Source organism: Equus caballus, chromosome 28, assembly GCF_041296265.1.
Source record: "Equus caballus isolate H_3958 breed thoroughbred chromosome 28, TB-T2T, whole genome shotgun sequence".
NCBI classification, from domain to species: domain Eukaryota; kingdom Metazoa; phylum Chordata; class Mammalia; order Perissodactyla; family Equidae; genus Equus; species Equus caballus.
In genome coordinates, this window is record NC_091711.1 from 40,823,175 (window position 1) to 40,843,548 (window position 20,374).

At 52.7% G+C, this 20,374-nt stretch overlaps 1 protein-coding gene across 6 annotated transcripts in view; it reads right to left on the reverse strand.

Moving 5' to 3' along the window:
• The window catches only part of TMEM184B (transmembrane protein 184B), a 47,003-nt gene that overhangs the window by 19,696 nt on the left and 6,933 nt on the right, over window positions 1-20,374 (reverse strand). For 4 of the 6 annotated variants that reach the window (XM_070253983.1, XM_023631429.2, XM_070253984.1 and 1 more), the window contains exons 2-3: window positions 3,662-3,904; window positions 1,934-2,099 (exon numbers count right to left, since the gene is read on the reverse strand). In XM_070253983.1, the coding sequence (XP_070110084.1) occupies window positions 1,934-2,099; window positions 3,662-3,853 (358 nt within the window). In that variant the 5' untranslated portion in view covers window positions 3,854-3,904. Of the gene's footprint in view, window positions 1-1,933; window positions 2,100-3,661; window positions 3,905-17,384; window positions 17,711-20,374 lie in introns of those variants that run through there. The other 2 variants (XM_001501382.7, XM_005606628.4) reach the window with 2 other exon arrangements.

Genomic DNA, 20,374 nt, shown 5'->3' on the forward strand with positions numbered 1-20,374 from the left:
CTCCTGGATACTCATGCAAGGCTGGCAACTGGTCAGAAAAGGCTTCTCAGCCCCACCCTCTCAAGCCCAGCCTTTATGGCTCCCCAGGTACCCAGAGGCTTCCCTGGGGACTCTGCTGCCTCCAGGAACATCAGACACTGGAGCCCCAGTTACGCCCTGAGCAGGTCCCCCCAGGCCTCAGTATTTTCAGCTGGCAGGGCCGGGCAGGAACACCAGCCTGGGAATTCAATGAGGCCCCACGTGGGCAAACACAAGGCATGGAGCAGGTGTTTGATAAAGTCACTTATTCATTCAAAAAATACGGTGCAAGCGAGCACCTCCCATGTGCCTGGCTCTGTCAGCCCAGCCACTCCTGCTCTCGCACAGCTAACAGTCCACTCAGGGAGACAGAGCAGACCAGGTCCACGCTGGGGGCACTGACCCGCAAACCGCGGTAAGGCCATGAGGACACAGACAGGGTGCTGGAGTGAGAGCGACAGGCGGAGCCTTCCTGAGGAGACACTGGAGTCAAGATGGAGGAGGAGGAGGAGCTGGCCGGGGGAAGAGCTCTGCAGGCACCGGGGAAAGGCCTGAGGTGCCCTGGCCGGAAAGGAGGCCGGGCCTGCGGCTGGGGCAGCGTGCTCCCGTTAGGCGCCTGCGTTTCCTCGCCAAGTCCAAAGGCATTTCCTGTGCCCTGGGAGCCCTCAAGGATGCACGGGTTCAAAGCAGGACAGGAAGAGAGATTCCCGCTTCTTAGGCGACAAGTATGCTGCACGCCAATATCCATGGAGCCCAGGGCCGGGGGCAAAGCCCTCCCGGGTCAAGGGAGCAGACAAGCAGTCGTGGTCAGCATTGCCCGGCATCAGCATAAGAAAACCCACATGTGGTCACTCTATCTGAAACTGGCAGTGGAGGTACGAGGAGGAAAACTGGAAAACGCACAACCACAAGAGGGTGGGTGTCAGAGGTGAATTCAAGGACCCCTCCTCCTCACCCCTGCTGGCCTGTTCCAGTGCAGGCCCGGGCATCGCTGACCTGTCTTGGGGCCTCTGGCCTCTCCCTCCTTCATGCACCCGCAACATGGAGATTTTTCTAACCTATTGTTTCCAATCGTGTCATATTTTTATGCATCAATAGAAAAAGAAAATGTAAATTTCTCTGTTTGGCCTGCAAGGCTGTATATGTCCCCATCCTTGCCTCCCAGGGCAATCCCCTCTCCAGCTGCTGGCCTCTCCTTAGTGGTGGCCAGTCTCCAGCACAACTGTCCAGCACCTTCCCAGGCCAGGGCTCCTGGGCCCCGTGAGAGAGCTTTCCTGTCTCCTCGTGGTGACTGCTCAGGTGGCACAGACTCCCGCAGGGCAGGTGGGGTGAGGGCTGGCCGTCCTCTGCAGCCCAGCACCCAGCAGAGGGCCCGGCCCGTGCCTGGAGCTCAGCACCGGAGCAGGCGACGCTTCTACACCACACGTGAGAACACAGGCCCCTGAAACGGAGCGAGTCGCCTTCTTGGGTGGCACAGTATGGCTTCTCCCGGGACAAAGCCCTCAGAATTAACAAACGTGGGGATGGAGGCCCAGCCCTGCCACCGCTTTACCACGGCCCTAAGGATAAAGCCCTGATTCATCTGTACCTGTGGTTCTCTCTACAAATGGACCACTTCCTTGCTGCCCCCTCCCCATCAGAGATGCCGGAACTGAGGAACGAGCCCCAGGGAGAGGCTCCCTGCCTCCAGGTGTCTGTAAAGCCGTTTGGGAGGCACATCGCACAGGGCCCCCGCAAGGTGACACTCGGGCTACACGTGTGCTGTTACCTGTCGATTTGGGCCTGGATGGAGACCCTGAAGTGGGTAAAGAAGTGAGGGGGCCTCGAGGAGGAACTGGGGAGAGGGGCTTCTAGCTCCCAGATGCCAGGCGGGGGGGCGTGCAGCCCCCGTGGCCTGCCCCGCACGTGTCCTCACCCTCGTAGCAGTCGCGCACGGTGCCGAAGTACACGTAGTACTGGTCGTTGGTGAAGAAGAGGAGGCTGAGCCAGGAGTCGAAGGCGTAGATGGGCACGATGAAGAGGATGCGCACGATGTAGCGCTGCTCGTTGGGACAGCTGTAGCAGCGCAGGTGCATGTAGATCTGGGGGCAGAGAGGCCACGTCAGCCAGAGACGCAACTGTCGCCGCAGCACGGGAGGAGGGGCCCGGCTGAGGGGACAGGAACGAGCTTTGCTGTCTACTCTGCCACTTACTAGTTCTGTGACCAAGTTACTCAACCCTGAGCCTCAGTGTCCTCTGTAAAATGAATCAGCACGCTTCCAGCATAGGGCCGTGGTGAGCACCAAACCAAGGAGCGTGGAGAGCTTGCAGGGTGCACGGGGGGCACAAGGCTGGCCTCCCAGACACAGGGGCCACGAGACCACACCCAAGACTGTCCACATCAGAGCTAAGGACGAGGTGGGGAAACCACATTTGTAACAAGCTCCCCGGGCACCTGCACGCACAGCCAGGTTTCGGAACCTCGGGCACATGGTGCAGAGGAGGCCTTCAATCACTGTGTGTGCCCCGACCCCGTCCTTCCTAAACACCTGGTCCCGGGGGAGCTGAGTTAACACAGGCGTCCAGGTGGGCGCCTGCCCAGCCCCATCCCTTAACTGACGTCTGGCATGGAGGGAGGGACAGACGGGACTCTCGCTTCTCTGGAAGGTGGAAGCGCTTCCTGGCTGAGTGGCGGCAGTGATGTGCTCCTCCTGTGTCTCCTTTTCCCATCTGTTAAACAGAGGCAGCGCTGCCTGCCTCACTGGCAAGTTGGGAAAATGACATGTGGTTTTTAGAAAGCAGGGGAAAAAATAAAAGCTACACACGAATGCCAAGAACGGCTGCAGCCGGTCCTCAGGCCCAGCAGCCTGCGTCTCTCGTCCCAGCTCTCATGACTTCACATTTGGCCCCGGGCTCGGGAAGAAGAGAGCAAACATTCTCCATCGGCTAAGAGCCAAATGCCTTGGAAGCAATCGGGTTCTGGAAGGGACGGGGATCCCAGGGCAGCAGGCGAGGAGCTGACGGGACACAAACGGGCTCAGCCTTCCCTCTTCGCTGGGCAACCTGCAAACTTCTCCTTCCTCGGGCAGCCAAGGCATGTCTCAGCCACAGCAGCCTCCTCTGGGACGGCAAGTACAGGAGACTTGACTTCTCTCCGAGCTCTGCCACCAACCTGTATGTGACCAGGCTAGTTCCCCCGCCCTCTTCCCTCTCTGGGTCTCCATTTTCTTATCTGTGAAGCAGTCACTGACACCCACATGCTCCTGAACAGTTCCCAGGCTCCCCTGCAGCTCAGGCTGGACACATGGCCAGTTCTGGCCGTGGAAGGTAAGAAGTGACAAGTGTCATTTCTGGATTGAGATGGCTAAATGTCCAGAGTGCCTTCTCCACTTGTCCCTCCTCCCATTTGTCAGATGACAATGCCTTGAAGCTGAAAGATGCTGGAGCCACAAAATGGAACCTGACCTGCACTGGGCTGGGACGTGAGCAAGAAGTCAGCTTCCGCCTGGTGAGGCCACTGAGGTTTCGGGGTTTGTTTATTACTGCAGCCTGGCCTGGCCTAGCCTAGCCTAACTAATACTTTGTTGGCCTATAAACCTCTCAGGATCCTTCTAGAGGGCCTTTAGGGGCTCTGTGGCTTGGGGGCTCCTGACTGGCCAGGTACCTGGTGGCAGGTGATGAGCAGGGCCGTCCAAACAAAGAAGCCAGAGATGGCCTGAGCGGCAGTTGTCATCAGGAACACAGGCTGCTCCATGGCTGTGGGGCTGCCCTCGGGAATCGCAGAGACGCTGGGTGAGGCTGCCACAGTTGTGGGCGAGGCTGGATCTGGGGCCAGTCCGGCCCCCCTCACCGTCATCGTGCCCAGCGGCAGGGGGCTGCAGACCCTTGGAGTAAGTGACGAGTTGGCCTACGAGAGAGGAAATCACAATGTTAGCCTCCTTCCAGGGTGAGGGAGAGTGCTGGAAAGAATCACCCAGGTCTCTACATCCACCTTCAAAATACAACCAGACTCTGACCACAGGTCACTCTGGCCTGAGCCATCAGGCTGGTCCCAGCCCCCAGCGTGTCTCCCCTGGATTAATGGAACAGGCTCCTGACCAGTCTCTCTGCTTCTGCTTTTGCCCCTGCTGTCCAAGCCCCACACAAAAGCCATGTGAGCCGTTCCAAGACATTAGCCAGACCAGGCCCCTCCTCTGCTCAAAACTCTCCAGTAGCTGTTGCCTTCTTTGCAGTATAAGCTGCTGTCCTTAAAATGGCCCACAAGACTGCCCAATGGACTCTCCATGGCTCTCTCATCTCCCACAATCCCACCTCAATCCACCACTCCGGCCACACTGGCCTCCTCCTGCTCCCTGAACGTACCAAGCCTGCTCCTGCCACAGGGCCTTTTCACTAGCTGTCTCTCTGCCCAGACACACAGCTTGCTCCTGCACTACCTTTAGGTCTCTGCCCTGACCACCTGCTCAAACGTGGCAATGCCTCCCCCACCCCAGGCACTGCTGACCTCTTTGCTTTCTTTCTCCAGAGCACTCACTGCCATCTGCCTCCATGTGACAAACTACATTTACTCATATATTTGTTAACTGTCTGCCTCGTTCACTGGACTCAAGCTCCCCGAGGGCAGGGGCACTGTTCTGCTCACGACTAGATCTCCGGCACTTGTGCTGGGCACACCGCAGGTGCTCAGTGAACACCTGCTGGATCTGTACATCTTCACACTTCCCAGTCCAGCAAGGAGGTCATCTCCTGAGGGCGTGTGCCTTCCTTTGCTATTTCTCTCCAATTCCCCTAACGGCTGACGCCCATTCCTCACCATCCAGCTGTGCTGTTCTGGAGACTCTGTGGTCCTACCCCACTCTGTGCACCTTCAAACTGCTCATTTTTTAATTCAGCGCAGGTACCACTCTTCCTAAGAGCCTGCCCCGAGCACGCTCTCCGATCAGACATTCCTTTTTTTCTTTTTTGCTGAAAAAGATGATCCTGAGCTAACATGTATGCCAATCTTCCTCTGTTTTACACGTGGGTCATTGCCACAGCATGGCTGACAAGTGGTGTAGGTCCTCACTCAGGATCCAAACCCATGAACCCAGCCACCGAAGTGGAGCATGCCAAACTTAACCACTAGGCCACGGGGCCAGCCCCAATCAGACACTTCTATCTGTTTTACACACCTCTGTTGTTACAGGTAAAAAGAGGGTCTGTCATTTGCTTCTATGTTCTCCTCCCAAGACTGTCACTCTTTGAGGCAAGACTACATTTCCATCTCTGAATCCCCAGCACCAAGACGATTTATAACATCTACTTTATTATCTGTTGATTTTCACTCTATATTTCCAAAAGAATTTGAGGTATTTCACAGAGCAGCAGAAAAGAGAGTTGAGGAAATTGGCATAAAGGAAGATTCCGGGTGGGAAAGCAAAGATGGGAGCAGGCAGGACACAGGACAGCATTCCAGGGTCCCGCCCAGATACCCTAGCTGGACTCCCATGTCGGCCCCACAATTTCAGTACCTGTGGTAACAAATTAACAATTTCATTGAAAAGTAACCCAGAGGCCACCCAAGAAGAGCTGTCATTAGGGTTCTTGCAAGTTTACAAACAGGGACCAGTGCCAGGCTGGAGGCTGGAACCGCTTTCAAAGGGCAAAGCCACTCCCGGGAGGCTGGCCGCTCCTATACCCACGGGCATCTGAGCCCCAGGGCCTTGACGGGCATCCCTTTCAGTGCTGCCATCTGTTGACAAGCTGGTCAACACCATCCTGGGGTCACCGAGTCTCCCTGCAGCAGAGGCCTGGAAGACGAGCCTGCAAAGCGACCAGAGGAACATCTAACCGCTGAGCAAATGAGGTAACGTGGGGAATGTGGACCCTGGAAAGGGCCTGGCCAGAACTCGAGCCCCAGCTCCACCACGGCCAACCTTGGGCCCCGCACAGACTTGCCGGGCCCTAGAGAGTCTCTGCTGCTGAACCCAGAAAATGGCCAAGCCCCTAAACCTGACCATCTCAGCTGGAACCCCGAGGTCAGCCCAGACGACCTCTCACAGTCCCTTCCAAGTCTTGGCTGATACTCTCGGCCAGAACATACCGACCAATGGGCGGTCTCCCTGGGCCTTCCCGGGTTGCCCCCGGGCCCGCAGCCTGACCCCAGACGAAAAAGTTCTTCACCCACTGTCTCCCCACGCTTCCTGGCTTTGCCCTGGCCCCTCTCCAACGTCTCCGGCATCCTCTGCCCTCACCTGCACCACGTCTGCTCTTAGCTCTAAGTTTTTACCCCAGGAGAGCCCTTTACATTCTTATTTTCCTGTAAAAATAAGCGATCTCTAACACATCGACCAAGAGATGAATCTAGATTAAAAACTCGAAAGTGGAGAAGGCATCTATATAAAGAATCTCAAAAATGGAGAAGGTGTCTATATAAAGCCTGGTGGCAAGCTTTGAAAAAGAGACACAGTGACAAGTCTAAGAATAGCTCCTGTAAGTATGGTTGCAAAATTGAAAAACAGGGCCAGAAATATTTCTTAAAACAGAAGATCTGGGTTGTAGATCATCATCTTTGTCTATCATCCCAAATTAAATGAATAAACACAGGGAATTGGGGGGGGGGGCGGTACGAGAGGAAGTGCAAATACTCCTAATTCTTCCCCTTCTGAGCAAGGGTGAGGAGTGTCAAAGGACATTCTGTTCTCGACTAAAGGCAATACTGAGAGGCCCCTGTGTGGACTCCCCAGTGGCAAGGGGCAAGCACTGAGCTCTGATCCTGCCCACAGGGAGGGGACACCTGCCAGCCTGTCTCTTCAGCAAGTGGAGCCTGGGAGAAGGCTCCAGGCCCAGCTTCTTCCCGGGGCTGAGCTCACTCAGACTCTAGCGCCCCTGTGAGCCCCAGAGTGACACTCAACACTCAGAGTTCTCGTACATTCCTCACACAGGTCATTTAGTTCACAAGAAGAAATCCACTCAGAGAGGGTGGGTGACTTGCCCCAAAATCAGAGCCAAGACTGAAGCCCAGGTCCTATAAACACATTGTCTCCCCATCGCCTACCAACTGGGGGCCTTGGATGAGCTGTCCCTCCTGCTCCAGAGGCTCCAAGCAGGACACAAGCACTACCACAGGCTTGGGACTCTCCTTGCAAGGAGGGGAGGCCACGATGCTGGGATGCTTCTGCAGCCGGACCCATGCGCCATGTTTCCGCACCGGCGCCCTGTGACTTACCAACCATTCGCTGTACTCTCAGGCAGCCCTCACGGTCCACAACCCATTTTCCCCAACACTAGCTCATGTGTTTCCTCACAGCAACTTTGAAGTAAGTAGCATCTTCTACATCTCAGACGTGAGGAAAGTGACGCAGATTTTGGTTTTATGGCCGCCTGGGTAGCACCAAATGATTCGAGGTTTTCATAATATCCCGTGAAAATACTCGAGGCAATGTCCTGACTAACAGACGCATGGTCCCTGGCACCCAGGAGAGGCAGGCGGTGGCGGCTCCTCGAAGGCTGTCTCTGGGACTCGCCCCACTCCCAGGACCCAAGGGAGCACACAACGCTAGACCCCGCACACCTTCAGTGTGGTGGGGGCGGGCGGCTGGCCACGGGGTCCCGCCCTCTCACACTCAGGGAAGGCACCTGCCTGGGAAGGATACCTTGCCTGCTCAGGTCCCACAAACCAGCAAGATGTTGGCCCGGCACAGCCCCGGGACCCCGGAGAGGCAGGGGTAACATGGGCTGGTGCAGCCCCTTTGCTCCCCAGGGAAAGGGGCCCAGGGAAGGGCCTCCATGGCTCCCCTTTTTCAATACAATCCACACACCCCGAGGCCGGGGGGATGCACAGAGGAGGCTCAGACCCCAGAGGCTCTGGCAGCTCCCCATTATTTTCTTCACTGACTGAACGTTAAACTCCATGGCAGAGGGCCCTGAGGAGAGATGCTGGAGTCATCTTTCCAACAAAGATGTCCTGAAGCTTCCAGACGCTGTGCTGGACACTGGAAGACACAGCCTCGGCATCGAGGCGCTCACAGCTCCTCTACGTGCCTGCTCTACGGGACAGGGGTAGCCTGGAGGCCTTACCCCACTGAGAGGTGAGTGCCCAGCACTAAGGGAGCCCAGAGGCAGCATCAACTGCCTTCGCCAAGGCCGGGGAGAGGGTCAGAGAAGGCTCCAAAGTGGCAGGGACTTTGGGGCAGAGTCTTTAAGAGGCATAAGCAAGCCTCAGCTTTGAAGTCACCAAACAGGTGACAGTCCGTAGGACAAATGACCTGGCTTCCCCAACAAATTAGTGGCTTAAAATCAAAGGCAGTTGAGGGGCTGTTATAGAATAAGAGAAAATGTAAAAATAAAAGTCCTTACCAATGGAGGAAGAATAATGTTTTCAATAAATAGTGCTGGGACAACTGGACACCCAGAGGGAAAAAGATGGACCTTAACCAGAACCCTTATACCACATACAAAAATTAATTCAAAATGGATCATGGATTTAAGAGTAAAATGTAAGACTCTAAAATCTGTAGAAGACACAGGAGAAATCTTTGAAACCCAGGCCTAGGCGAAGCCTCCTTAGACCTGACGCCAAAAGCACGACCCATGAAAGAAAAACCGATAAACTGGACTGCACAAAAAGGAGAAACAGTTGTGCTGTGACTCTGTCAAGATGAAAAGACAAGCCACATAGTGGCAGGAAATATTTGCAAGCCACATATCTGATTAACTACCTTCTAGAACATAGCAAGAATGCTCAAAGCTCAACAGTAAAAGAACAAACAATCCAATTAGAAAATGGGCAAAAGACATGAACAGACATTTTACTCAAGAAGGATTCAGGGCCAATAAGCACATGAAAAGATGCTCAACATCATTCCACCAGAGAAACACAAACGAAAGCCAAAGAGATATCACCACACACTCATAAATACAAACTGCTGACAACATCAAAGGGTGGCAAGGAGGCGGAGAAGCTGGACATCACACACATTGCTGGTGGGAATATAAAATGGTAGAGCCACTCTGGAAAACTGGAAGTTTCTTATAAAACTAACATGCACTCACCATGCAACCCAGTAATCACTCTTAGACATTTATTCTAGAGAAATGAAAACTTACGTTCACACAAAAACCTACACATGAATGTTCACAGCAGCTGTATTTGTAATCGCCAAAACCTGGAAACAATCCAGATGTCCTTCAACAGATGAAAGGTTAAACCCTGTGCACCCAGACCACGGGATACCACTCAGCACAAAAAGGAACAGACTACTGATACAGGCAGCAATGTGGATGGCGCTCGAGGACGTGTGTTTAGTGAAAATAGCTAAACCCAAAAGGTCACATACTGTCTGGCTCCATTTACACAACATTCTCAAAATGACAAATCGATAAAGATGCAGAACAGATGAGTGGTTGGCAGAGGACAAGGAACACGTGTGCGCAAACACAAAGAGGGCAGCACAGGGAGTTCCCTCCAGGTGCTGAGACACTGTGGATCTTGAGTGGTGGTAGCTACGCCGGTCTACGGGTGACAAAATCGCACAGAACCACACACGTATAGACAGTGAGAAGTGAATCAGGCCTGCAGTCTGGTTAACGGCACTGTGCTAATGCCCACTCCTGGTTTAAGTGACGTAAGACGTCACCACTGGGGGATGAACAGCGCATGGCATTCTATGTACTATTTTTGCAACTTCCTGCACCTCTAATTATTTCAAAACAAAAATGTTTGTTTTGGTTTTTGTATTTCTGCTTTTTCTCCCCAAATCCCCCTAGTACATAGTTGTATATTTTAGTTGTGGGTCTTTAGTTGTAGCCAAAAATGTTTTTAAAAAGTCCATATCAGAGGCCGGCCCTGTGGCCAAGTGGTTAAAGTTCCATGCACTCCACTTCGGCAGCTTGGGTTTGCAGGTTTGGATCGAGGGTGCAGACCTACTCTACTCCTCAGCCACGCTGTGGGGGCATCCCACATACAAAATAGAGGAAGACTGGCACAGATGTTAGATTAGCGTGAAGCTTCCTCACACACACACACACACACACACACACACACACACACAAAGTCGTCATCAAGTAGAGATGCATCCTGAACTTTTTTTTTTTTTTGAGGAAGATTAGCCCTGAGCTAACTACTGCCAGTCCTCCTCTTTTTTGCTGAGGAAGCCTGGCCCTGAGCTAACATCCATGCCCATCTTCCTCTACTTTATATGTGGGAAGCCTACCACAGCATGGCGTGCCAAGCGGTGCCATGTCCGCACCGGGATCCGAACTGGCAAACCCCAGGCCGCCGAGAAGCGGAACGTGCGAACTTAACCGCTGCGCCACCGGGCTGGTCCCTCATCCTGAACTATTTAAGGGTGAAAAATAACACGATGTCTGGGATTTACTGTGTAAAAGGGGGAGAGAGAAAGATGCGACAAGATTGCAAGACATTGCTAACTGTTGAAGCTGAGTGACTGATGGGTAGAAACTCATTATACTATTTGCTCTACTTCTGTGTGTTTGAAATTTTCCACAATAACAAGCTTTAGACAGTAGAACAGCAGAATTTTCCACAAAATTTGTAATGAGATGGGCAATGACGCAGGAAATCCTATCAGACACTGACTGGTTATCTTGCAGAAAAGCAATCAAAACAACCTGTCAAACCTAACAACTGAGTTCATCACATTTTTCTTTTACAAAAAAAAACTGTTGCAAATTTGCCCACTTTTTTCTATGACCACTGGCTGTCAGATATGCTTCCCAGTGACGTTTTCAAAACGTCCTTAAACGTGTTGAATATGTCCCCCGATGAGAAAGGCACGTCATCCCAACAGTGAGAAAGGAGCTGCTCCTTGAAAGAAAGCCAGGCTAGGGCACAGCGTTCTGGGCAAGGACATTGGGGAAATCTTTCTACTGTCGCAGGATTTTGTTACCGAAAACAATGTAAGTCTGTAACTTACAAAAACTCTCATTTCTGAACTCTTAAAAACCTACGTAACAGAATTTTCTAATCTGTTTAAAAATTTCCAAAGCGAGTGGATTTTGGACTCATGTGTTAAGAACTTTAAAATAAAATACCTTCCATTTAGTTTACAAAAACATCTGATTGGCAGCAGGGAGGATGGAAATGTACTAGCCAAATTTCCACAAATCCTCCACATACTCAGTGGATGGGACGGGAAAACGAGTAACCTGATTTAGAAAGCAAGCCAGTGATGCGTTTCCTGTGTGCAGCTACATGTCCCCGGCAGAACAGCCATTAAGACCAAGCAGCTAAACAAACTGAATGTCAAGCCAGACCTTCCAACTGCTCTCTCCCAGAGCGTAAACGCACAATTTCCAAAAATAATCAAGCATACAAAGCCAGAAGGTTTTTGTACCACCGAGAAAATAAAAATTTTTTTTTAATTATTACATCTTTAGTTCATCTTGTGATTTCTAATTTTGGTGTAGGTTCTAGGATGTAGGTAGTATAACAGTGAAGTGACATACGTATATAGTAACTACATCGACACCCATATATTGGGGTGCGTGCCCCAAAAGGTTTTTACTGATAGGTATGTGTGAGTAAGGAAAGCCGAAGAGCGGGGCTGCAAGCAGGGGGAAAGCCAGGCCCTGACACGCTCCCCTCTTCTCCCCAGCTCCTCTGCCTCTCTGTCCTTACACCTGTGTCGTCCAGCTGGCTCCCTCCGTCCCGGGCTGAGTCAGACAGAAAGCAGTCAAGACTCGGTCCAGCCTCTCTCCCGGTGGCCTCACACCTGTGTCCTCATTTGCACACTGCCCTGCACACTGCAAGAGGCCAGGCCACAGCCTACTTTGTCTTAGGCTCTGAGTCAGGGAAACTGAGCCGCAATCTTGGAGCCACCACCCAGCTGCAACTGGGCAGGTGACTGGATGTCTCTGAATTTGTTTCCTGGCTGCACCATGCTGTAGCCAGGGTCCTTGGGCCAAATGAGTTTAGGAATTCAGAGTTTTCAAGATTTTAGAAAGGGTTATGGTGCTGTATATGGTGTGTGTATGCTGACACCCCCAGAGGGGTCTGGGCAGTACCTCAAACCAAACACATATTATTTCCATAGAGAAACTTGAGATATTTTTAAAGACCATAATTAGTCTCACATCAATTCAGGTCAGATTTTTGCCACAAAATTAGTTTGCTGCAGACTTAGGAGGAACCTTTGGGATTTCAAGTGTTCTGGATTCCAGGAAGGTGGAGAAGGGACATGGGCCTGCACTGTCCTCTTGAGCAGCAGGAATCAGGAATCAAGTGTGGCTTATTTTTTCCCTTATTTTCAAATGTGACCACGTCCCTCCTCCTGACCTGAAATCCTCTGAGAACATGTCAGGATCTGACGGCGGGAGGTGGTCCTAACTCCTCTGCAGAGAGCCCAGGGCCCTTGGCAGCTGGGTCCCAGCCTCCCTTCCTGCCTCCTCCCCGAGTGCAGGCAACACTGGTCCCTGCACGTGTAGCCCCCAGCTCTGTGCCAATGCACCCTGCCCTGTGCCCTGGTCCCCATGGTGAATGGCAACTCCTCACATCATCCTAAACATCACAGCCTCACCCAAGGGCCAGCCCACTCCTGCCCCACTGTGGGGCAGTATGCTCAGCCACAGTATTAAAGGTCGGTTCTGACAGCGTTCCTGTCTCCCCACACCTGAGTCATCTATCTCCAGGTCTAGCACAGGGCCAGACAGAGTAGGGATTCAGAAGAGAAGAATCAATCAATCCACTGACTGAATGCCTGGCATTAATGCCACCTGCTACACACTGTCACTTAGTCCCCTCCCCACCACTGACACTTTCCAGAGCTCAACTGAAGGGCCTGGATGTTTGGCTGGAGGGAGGGATGGGCTGGGTGAGGGGAGAGGATGGAGGCTGAGTCACACTGTCTCACGTACATCTTCCGACGTGGAGAGGCCACACCAAGGAGGGCAAAAGGACTTGTTCTATGTGCTCCATCAGGACACAACCCGGTTCACCTGATGGGAGCAACACGAAGGCGAGAGTCTGCCAAGATAGAGATGTTTTTATCAACTGGAACAATCTAGCAATGTTCTGGGTGCCTCTAGAATAAGGAAGCTCCCAATCAAACAGGGCGAGAAGTCCCCTGGGGCAGGAGGAACATACAGAGGGTAGTTTACTCTTGCCTGTCTTCTTCCCAACTAGACTGCAACCCTCTGGAGGTCAGAGGTCATGTCTTACATGCAACTCTGACCCCCACAACCCATCTCAGAGCCTGGGCGTAGGTAGCACAAGGTATGCTCTGGCTGGATAAGGGAACGACCGAATGAATGTCTGCCCTTTGCAGGTCCTTCCAACTCTAAGACTGCAGCACCCTCCATCTCCACCACACTAACCCTGGGGAATGGAACATTCTCTTGGCCCCCCGCAAAAGATCTTTATGCCCACCTGCCTTGACAGTTATCACCTTCCATGACCTGTTACAGTTTGTACATGGCACATCTTCCCTGGTCTTCTGCAGCATTTACCATAATTATGATTAGATTTGTTCCCTTAACACCTGTGAGCAGGGCTCCATGAGGACAAGGACTGTGTACCATGCTGAAAAAGTAGTTGCTGAATGATTGCTTTGGGGACAGAGGAAACAGCATGGACACAGGCATGGAGACAGTATGTTGACAGACACTCGGCCGAGGTGTACCCAGACAGGGTGTGCCAGATGCAGACCAGTCTGCTGTTAAAGATGGGGGTTGTGGGAGTGGGCAGTGTGGCCTGACAGACCACCCGTGGCACTCTACAGTTGACAAAGCCCTCCTGACAGCCATGTGAAGGGCTCTTGTTGCAATCAGAGCATCCAGGCAGGGGTAACAGGCCCCTGGGGAGCACCAGGATGCAGAGCCCTGCTGGGCCACCAAGCCACAGGGCTGGATGGAGCTCACCTCATGGCTCCAGAAAGCCAAGCTTCCAGGGATCATGGTCAGGCAAACCCAACTCACAAGAAAAAGGAGGAGTGCCAGTTTATGACTGTTCTCTCCACTTCCGAGCAGGGGCCCCGGGAGCCAGACCAGTAGCCAGAAGGGCGCTTGAGAGCACAGCATCAGAGTATGAGGAAGTGGGGGGGTGTTGAGTAAATTCAAACCAGGCACTGGCAAGGCCTGATGAACCACACCAAGCCCTAGACAACTCAAGTGACGCAAATGCTCGCTTCCCTCATACAGCCTCCACCCGCATCCTTCTCGAGGGAAGATGTCTTCTGGCTGACTACCCTCTGAAGATACCCATCCAGAAAAGCTACAAAACTTTGTGTAGTCACTAAACTCAGCCACCTGCCTTGGAATTTAAGTATTTCAGCAAGCATCTCACTGTCTCGCCTAGATTTTATTCTCAGAGTCATTTTTACTTCATGTTTGGGGGATACCCCACTTTTACTGCCATCCCCAGATTTCCTATTAGAAGGCTGAAGACCTCCCAGGGATGTCCACATCCTGAATCCCTAAATCTGTGAATATTTTACCTTACCTGGCAAAACGGACTTCGCAGGGATGATTTAAATTAAGGATCTTGAGATAAAGAGATTGCCCAGATTATCTGTGTCAGCCAGACATAACCAGAAGGGTCCGCAGAAGAGGGAGGCAGGAGAGTAAGAGTGCCCAGACGGCAGTGTGATGGAAGCGGAGAGATCTGAAGACGCCACGCTGCTGGCTTTGAAGATGGAGGAAAGGGCCATGAGCCAAAGAATGCAAGTAACCTCTAGAAGCTGCAGAAGGCAAGGAAACAGACTCCCCTAGAGCCTCTAGAAGGAACACAGCCCTGCCAACACCTTAGCCCAGTGAAATACCCTTTGGATTTCTGACCTCAAAACTGTAAGATGATAAATTTGCATTTTAAGTCACTACATTTCCGGCAATTTGTGACAGCAGCAGCAGGAAATTAACACTCCCAGTTTGCAGATGAGGAAACAGAGGCCGGGAGGGCTAAGGAGTTTGTCCACAGTCCCCTGGTAAAAGGCTCCACACAGTGCCCTTGCCGTATTGCTAGACAGTGGTGGGCTCTGAGTCAGACCACCTAGACTTGGCTTCCAGCCCTGCCACTTACTAGCCGTGTATCCATGGGCAAGTTCCATCACCTCGCCTTGCTTCAGCTTCCTTGTCTGTGTTGGTTGAAGGGGAGTGGGACCGCGAGATGGGAGCCTGCCCCCTCAGCAGGCATATGAGCAGGGTTGCAGCCACACCTCCCTGAGAGCGCGCTGCGAGGAATACAGTTAACAGAGGAAAACCCTCAGAACACGGCCTAGCACTAGATAATGTTATCTATCGTGACCACTCTCCTATTTCACCCTCATTTCATCCTTCAGGCTGGGAATTCACATTACCAGCACACTCTGAGACCTGGCCAGTCCTGTCTCTGGTTGTTTGCTCTTTTTTAAACCTTCTGAAGTCATATTTTCATTCATTAGTTTCAGATCCAAACCCTTTTGAGCTGCAGCCATGAAGTGCTCACTCGGGCAGTTGCCACATACCCGCAGGCCGAGCTAAGCTGGCATTCCATTTGCACGCACGCCTCCAGAATACTAATGCAGCCTGGGAGGGATTTTTGTTAAATACATTTTAAAAAAAAACGTTTTTAAAATATATATGGAGAAACTCCCATCTCAATGTAGCTCGCCAGGTGGAATTTGACTTGGGCACTGTTGATCTGAAATGCCACTCTGCTCCCACTTCAGCTGCCTGGGGATGACAAGAGTCCTCCTGCTCCTGGGGCGTTTGCCTCGGTGAACTTCTGGTTGGCTGCCTTTGTGGGGGAGACTGACCCACATCAGAGGAGGTCAGGAACCCACAGCCCGGGCCTCCTCCAGAGGGATTAGAGGGAAGAGCAGCCAGAGTCTGGGCAGTTCTGCCCCGCGAGCCTTTGGAAAAAGGATCACATGCCCTCCCGAGGGCCATGGTCCCCTCTCTGTCCCACTCCCCTCAATCAACACAGACAAGCAAGGCCAGCTAGCGGCTCCACATCGCTCCCCTTCTCCTGGGGCCTAGTTCCCACAAATCTCAACCAGGAAAGAAAAGTTATCCCATCGTGTGTCTGTCCTGCACTTGTGGGGGCAGGGGCAGAAATAAAAGGGAACAACAAAGTAATCCAAATCCTTCAGAGAGGCCTTGCTTAATTCAGCCTTGTCATTAAGCCTTTTAATTTATTAATACATACTAAGCCAAATCTTGATCATCTCAGTTTTCTCCCAAACTAAGAACCAAGGGGCCAAGCTCAGCCTCTTTAGCTGGATTTTGTGTCCCTCCAAATGTGACCCTTTCCAGCCAGCTAAACCCCACCCAGCACTGAGCACACAGGTCCCCTTCAGATGCAGCATCCTGAAGCTCAACAGTCCCCTGCCCCGTGGGAGCAGGCTGTCTAACCCGCCTGAGCCCTGGGACCCCTGCAGCAAGAAGCCCGGCTGCAGCCACGGTGACCTCAGGGAGAAATCCCAACCCGAATTTCATTCGCGCAAATAATGAGTGGGCTGAGCCAGCCTTCCACCCCAGGTGTACCCCAACGATTGCAGGTGTCCCACAGACAAAAACAAGGCATTTCATAGCAGCCCTGTTATCACAGCAAAAGGCTAGCCACAACCCACACGCCCATCCTCAGGAGAATGGATAAACAGTGATCTATTCAAACAGCGGACTCCTAGGCAGCAGTGACAGAGAGCAAGGACCTCTGTACACACATGGGCCAATTCACTGAGTATTTTCTGCATGATTCCATTTACGGGAAGGTCAAAACCAGTCAACAGTGATGAGGTGTGAGTAGTGGTCACTCAGGGAGGAGGCCCTGGGGAGCCCCCTGGGGTCCCAGGAATGTTCTGCAGCTTGATCTGGAGAGTGGTTTATATGGATACTTACAGAAGTAAAACCCATTGTGTGGCACATCTAAGACTAGTGTACTTTGCTGTCGTAAGTTAAACTCCTTAAAAAGTTTAAAAGTATAAAGATATACCTTTGAGCCCCTTCTATGTGCTAAGTCTACAGAGTATCTCAGACAAGACTAACCCTTTAAGCACTTATAGTGGAGTAGGGAAGAAAGTAAGCTCAAATAATACCTGGGGCCGGCCGGGTGTGCAGCGATTAAGTGTGCACGTTCTGCTTCGGCGGCCAGGGTTTCACCGGTTCGGATCCCGGGTACGGACATGGCACCGCTTGGCAGGCCACGCTGTGGCAGGCGTCCCAGATATAAAGTAGAGGAAGATGGGCATGGATGTTAGCTCAGGGCCAGTCTTCCTCAGCAAAAAGAGGAGGATTGGCAGCAGTTAGCTCAGGGCTAATCTTCCTCAAAAACAAAAAACAGGCTGTCTGTGGTCAGTGGGACAGGTAATGAGAGTGGGCCAAGGGTATCAGTATTATCGGGATTTGGAGGAAGTGACAGAATCATCTGATTAAATGCAGTTTTGGAGGCAGCCAGACCTGTGTTCCAGTCCTACCTCTCTTTGTGCGGCCTGGACGCGATGTCTGCCTGGCCTCTTCATCTGTAAGGGGGCATCACAGCAGCTGAGCTCAGGGGTCCTCGAGAGGATGCAAGGAAAGAATGCACACAGACACTCAGGCACGAGGCTGCTGTTGTCCTGCTGCGAGGCGGGGCCTGCCTGTGCCAGGCACTGGGGTTCACAGATGTCAAACAGGCCCTGCCCCCTCCAGCTTCCAGCCCCACCATTCACCCACTCAGCAAACAGCTAACAATCCAGGGGCTGTGTGCATGACACGGATTTTGCCCTAAAGGAGTCGGCAGCCCGGGTGGGGGATCAGACACCTAGGACACAATGTAAAAAGCCTTAAGTGCCAGCCAAGAGGAACAGATAAAGAAGTAGGGGAGGTCAGAGGGCCGGCAGGGCCGGAAACTGAGCTGGGTCTTGAAAGGCAGATAGGACTTGGGCATACAGAGACCACCAGGGAGGGAAAGGCAGGCAGGCAGGCAGAGGGGACGGCGTGAGCAAAGGCCTGCAGGTGGGACATCATGGAGGCAAGAGTGACTAGTCAAGAGTGGCTCAAGAAGAGGCCTCAAAAAGAGGGCCTGGGACAGGGACTTTATCTTTGTGTCAGGAGGTAAGCCCCTGAAGGTTTCAGAGGTCAGAAAGTGAGCATATCAGAGAAGGGATTTAAGATGACAAGTCCGCCAAGAGCAGTGTTTTGGAGGGGCCGTGGGGGAGCGCCTACATCTCTCCAGGGCTGGGGCTGGGGGTCGGATTTACCAAGAAACACCCCAACCCTCACACCCAGCCCCTTTGAGAGACCCAAGCACATATTTCCGCTCGGACAGTGGTCAGGGGCCTGAGTGAAGCTGGAGGGTCTTGAGCGGGTGGCCAGAGTCTTGATCTTCCTGCGCTGGACTAGAGGTGGGGATACACTTCTTCTGGTTCTTATTTCACTTTATTTAATTTTTCTGAAAACAGCCCTATGTCCACATGATTCGGCACTCCAAAGGAATGAAGGGTCTGCAGTGAATGTCCCAGCACCAGCCCGTCCCAGAGGCCCCACAACCACCAACTTCTTGTGACTCCCCAGAGGCCCTGTGTACACACACGAGCAAATGCTCACGTGATTTTCCTGTACTTCTACACAGAGTGGGGCACAGCAGGCACACGGCCCTGCGCCCGCTTCTTTCACAGCAATCCATCTGGGTGACCACTCCACATCCATGCGTGGAGTCTCCCTCATATTTTTTATGGCTGCACAGTATTCCACAGCTCAGAGGGACCATAATTTGTCCCTGGCCCCCTACTGACGAACAGTCAGGCTGCTTCTAATGTTTTGCTATTACAAATGAAGCAGCAGGGACTAACCTGCAGATACCTCCTTCCGTGTACACACTAGTGCATCTGCGGGGCAAGTTGCTGGAAGTGCAGCTGTGGCCAAAGTGTGCAAGCATCTCTAATTTTGCAAACATTGCTGGACAGACAGGATACATCTGAATTGCTCATCTAAGAAATAAGCCAAATTGTTGGGAAAAATACTGACACACTGTAGTTTTAAGGGTGCCCAGACAAAGAAACAGTAGAGAAAAGCCCCATTTTCAGCAGAGCGCTGCATCAGGAGATGGTTCTGGACCCCGATTAGCCCCAACTTCCCCAGTGCCCTGGTCCGTGAACTTGCATTTCCTCACCTGTAAGAGAAGGGCCAGACTGCCTCAGCCCCTCAGCCCTTCCCAGCACAGACGGGCTCTGACGCCCTGGTCCCAGGGCAGGAGGAAGAGTGGACAGTGACTGGAGTCACCATGACACCCAGCCATAATTGGTCTCCCTGGGCAAAGGTGCCAGGGCCCAGGGGAGGAGCAGGCGGGCCACAGAGTGTGCACTAGAAGCAGGCCTGGCGGGGAGGGGGTGGGAGTGGAGAGCCCAAGAGGGTCAAGTGCCTCCAGGCTGACCATCCCATATGAGTGATAAGCACCTCCTGCCGCTTCCGCCGCACAAGCTGTAGGGACACCACAGCCAGGCAAGACACTCAAGCACCACGACAATCACTGCTGTGTCCACATGTTACGTAACATGTGAGCCTGACAGTAATGGCTACCTAAACCTCACTCTTCAAGCAGGTGGCTGGCGGAGGATGGAGGCAGGTCTCTGGATCCCTAGTGTCCTCCCTGTGAGTGAGGACAGCTGGGCAAATGCAGCAAGCAGGGGGCGGGGCTTCCTCCCACCTCCACAAATCCAGCCCATCTACTGAGAAGTGTGAATGAAAGAAATGGTCTTCTGCCCCCCACCGAGTGGAAGACACCTCTCAGCACACCAACGCCAGTGCTGGAGAGGAAGCACCGTCGCCAGCCTTCCCGTCCCCCAGCCCAGGCTCCTCTCCGACAGTCTGGGAGGGACAGGAACTCCTGTCAATCAAGTCATACTTAAACGCACTGAGGCTGTTGCTATTAAACGTTTTCTAACCAATGCACAGTGCATCAACCTTTCTTTGTAAAGCAAATTATGTACTATTTTGGTAAACCTAGATTCTCACACCTCCTATTTGTTCAAAACTCCTGGACAAACTCATGTAGAATACTTCCCCCTCCTAGAGGTGAGGCTGCGACCTCAAATGCCCCAGGAGAGCTCGCGTGGCCTCTGATCCTCTGATCCCCGTGTCTCATGCTTCTGTGGGTGCTCGAGGTGGTCCCACTACCTGGAAAGCCTTCCCCGCCTCCCCCTCGCCAACCTCCACTGTCCATCAGCACCCCCAGCTCAGCCTCCCTTCCCCCAGGGAGCCTTGGCTCCTCAGCCCACCGCAGGCAGAGCAGACTGCTGCCTCCTGGGGCCCCTACAGCTTCGACCTGATCATCTATTATGCACTTTCTAAGACTAAGCATCAGTTCCATCTGCTGGACCTCCCCATGGGACTACAGGCTCTCTGAGGGCACAGCTCTCCTGCGGGGCCACTCAAAGCAGCGAAGGCGCAGGTTTCGAAATCAAAAACCTGGGTGCTTCCTTCTACC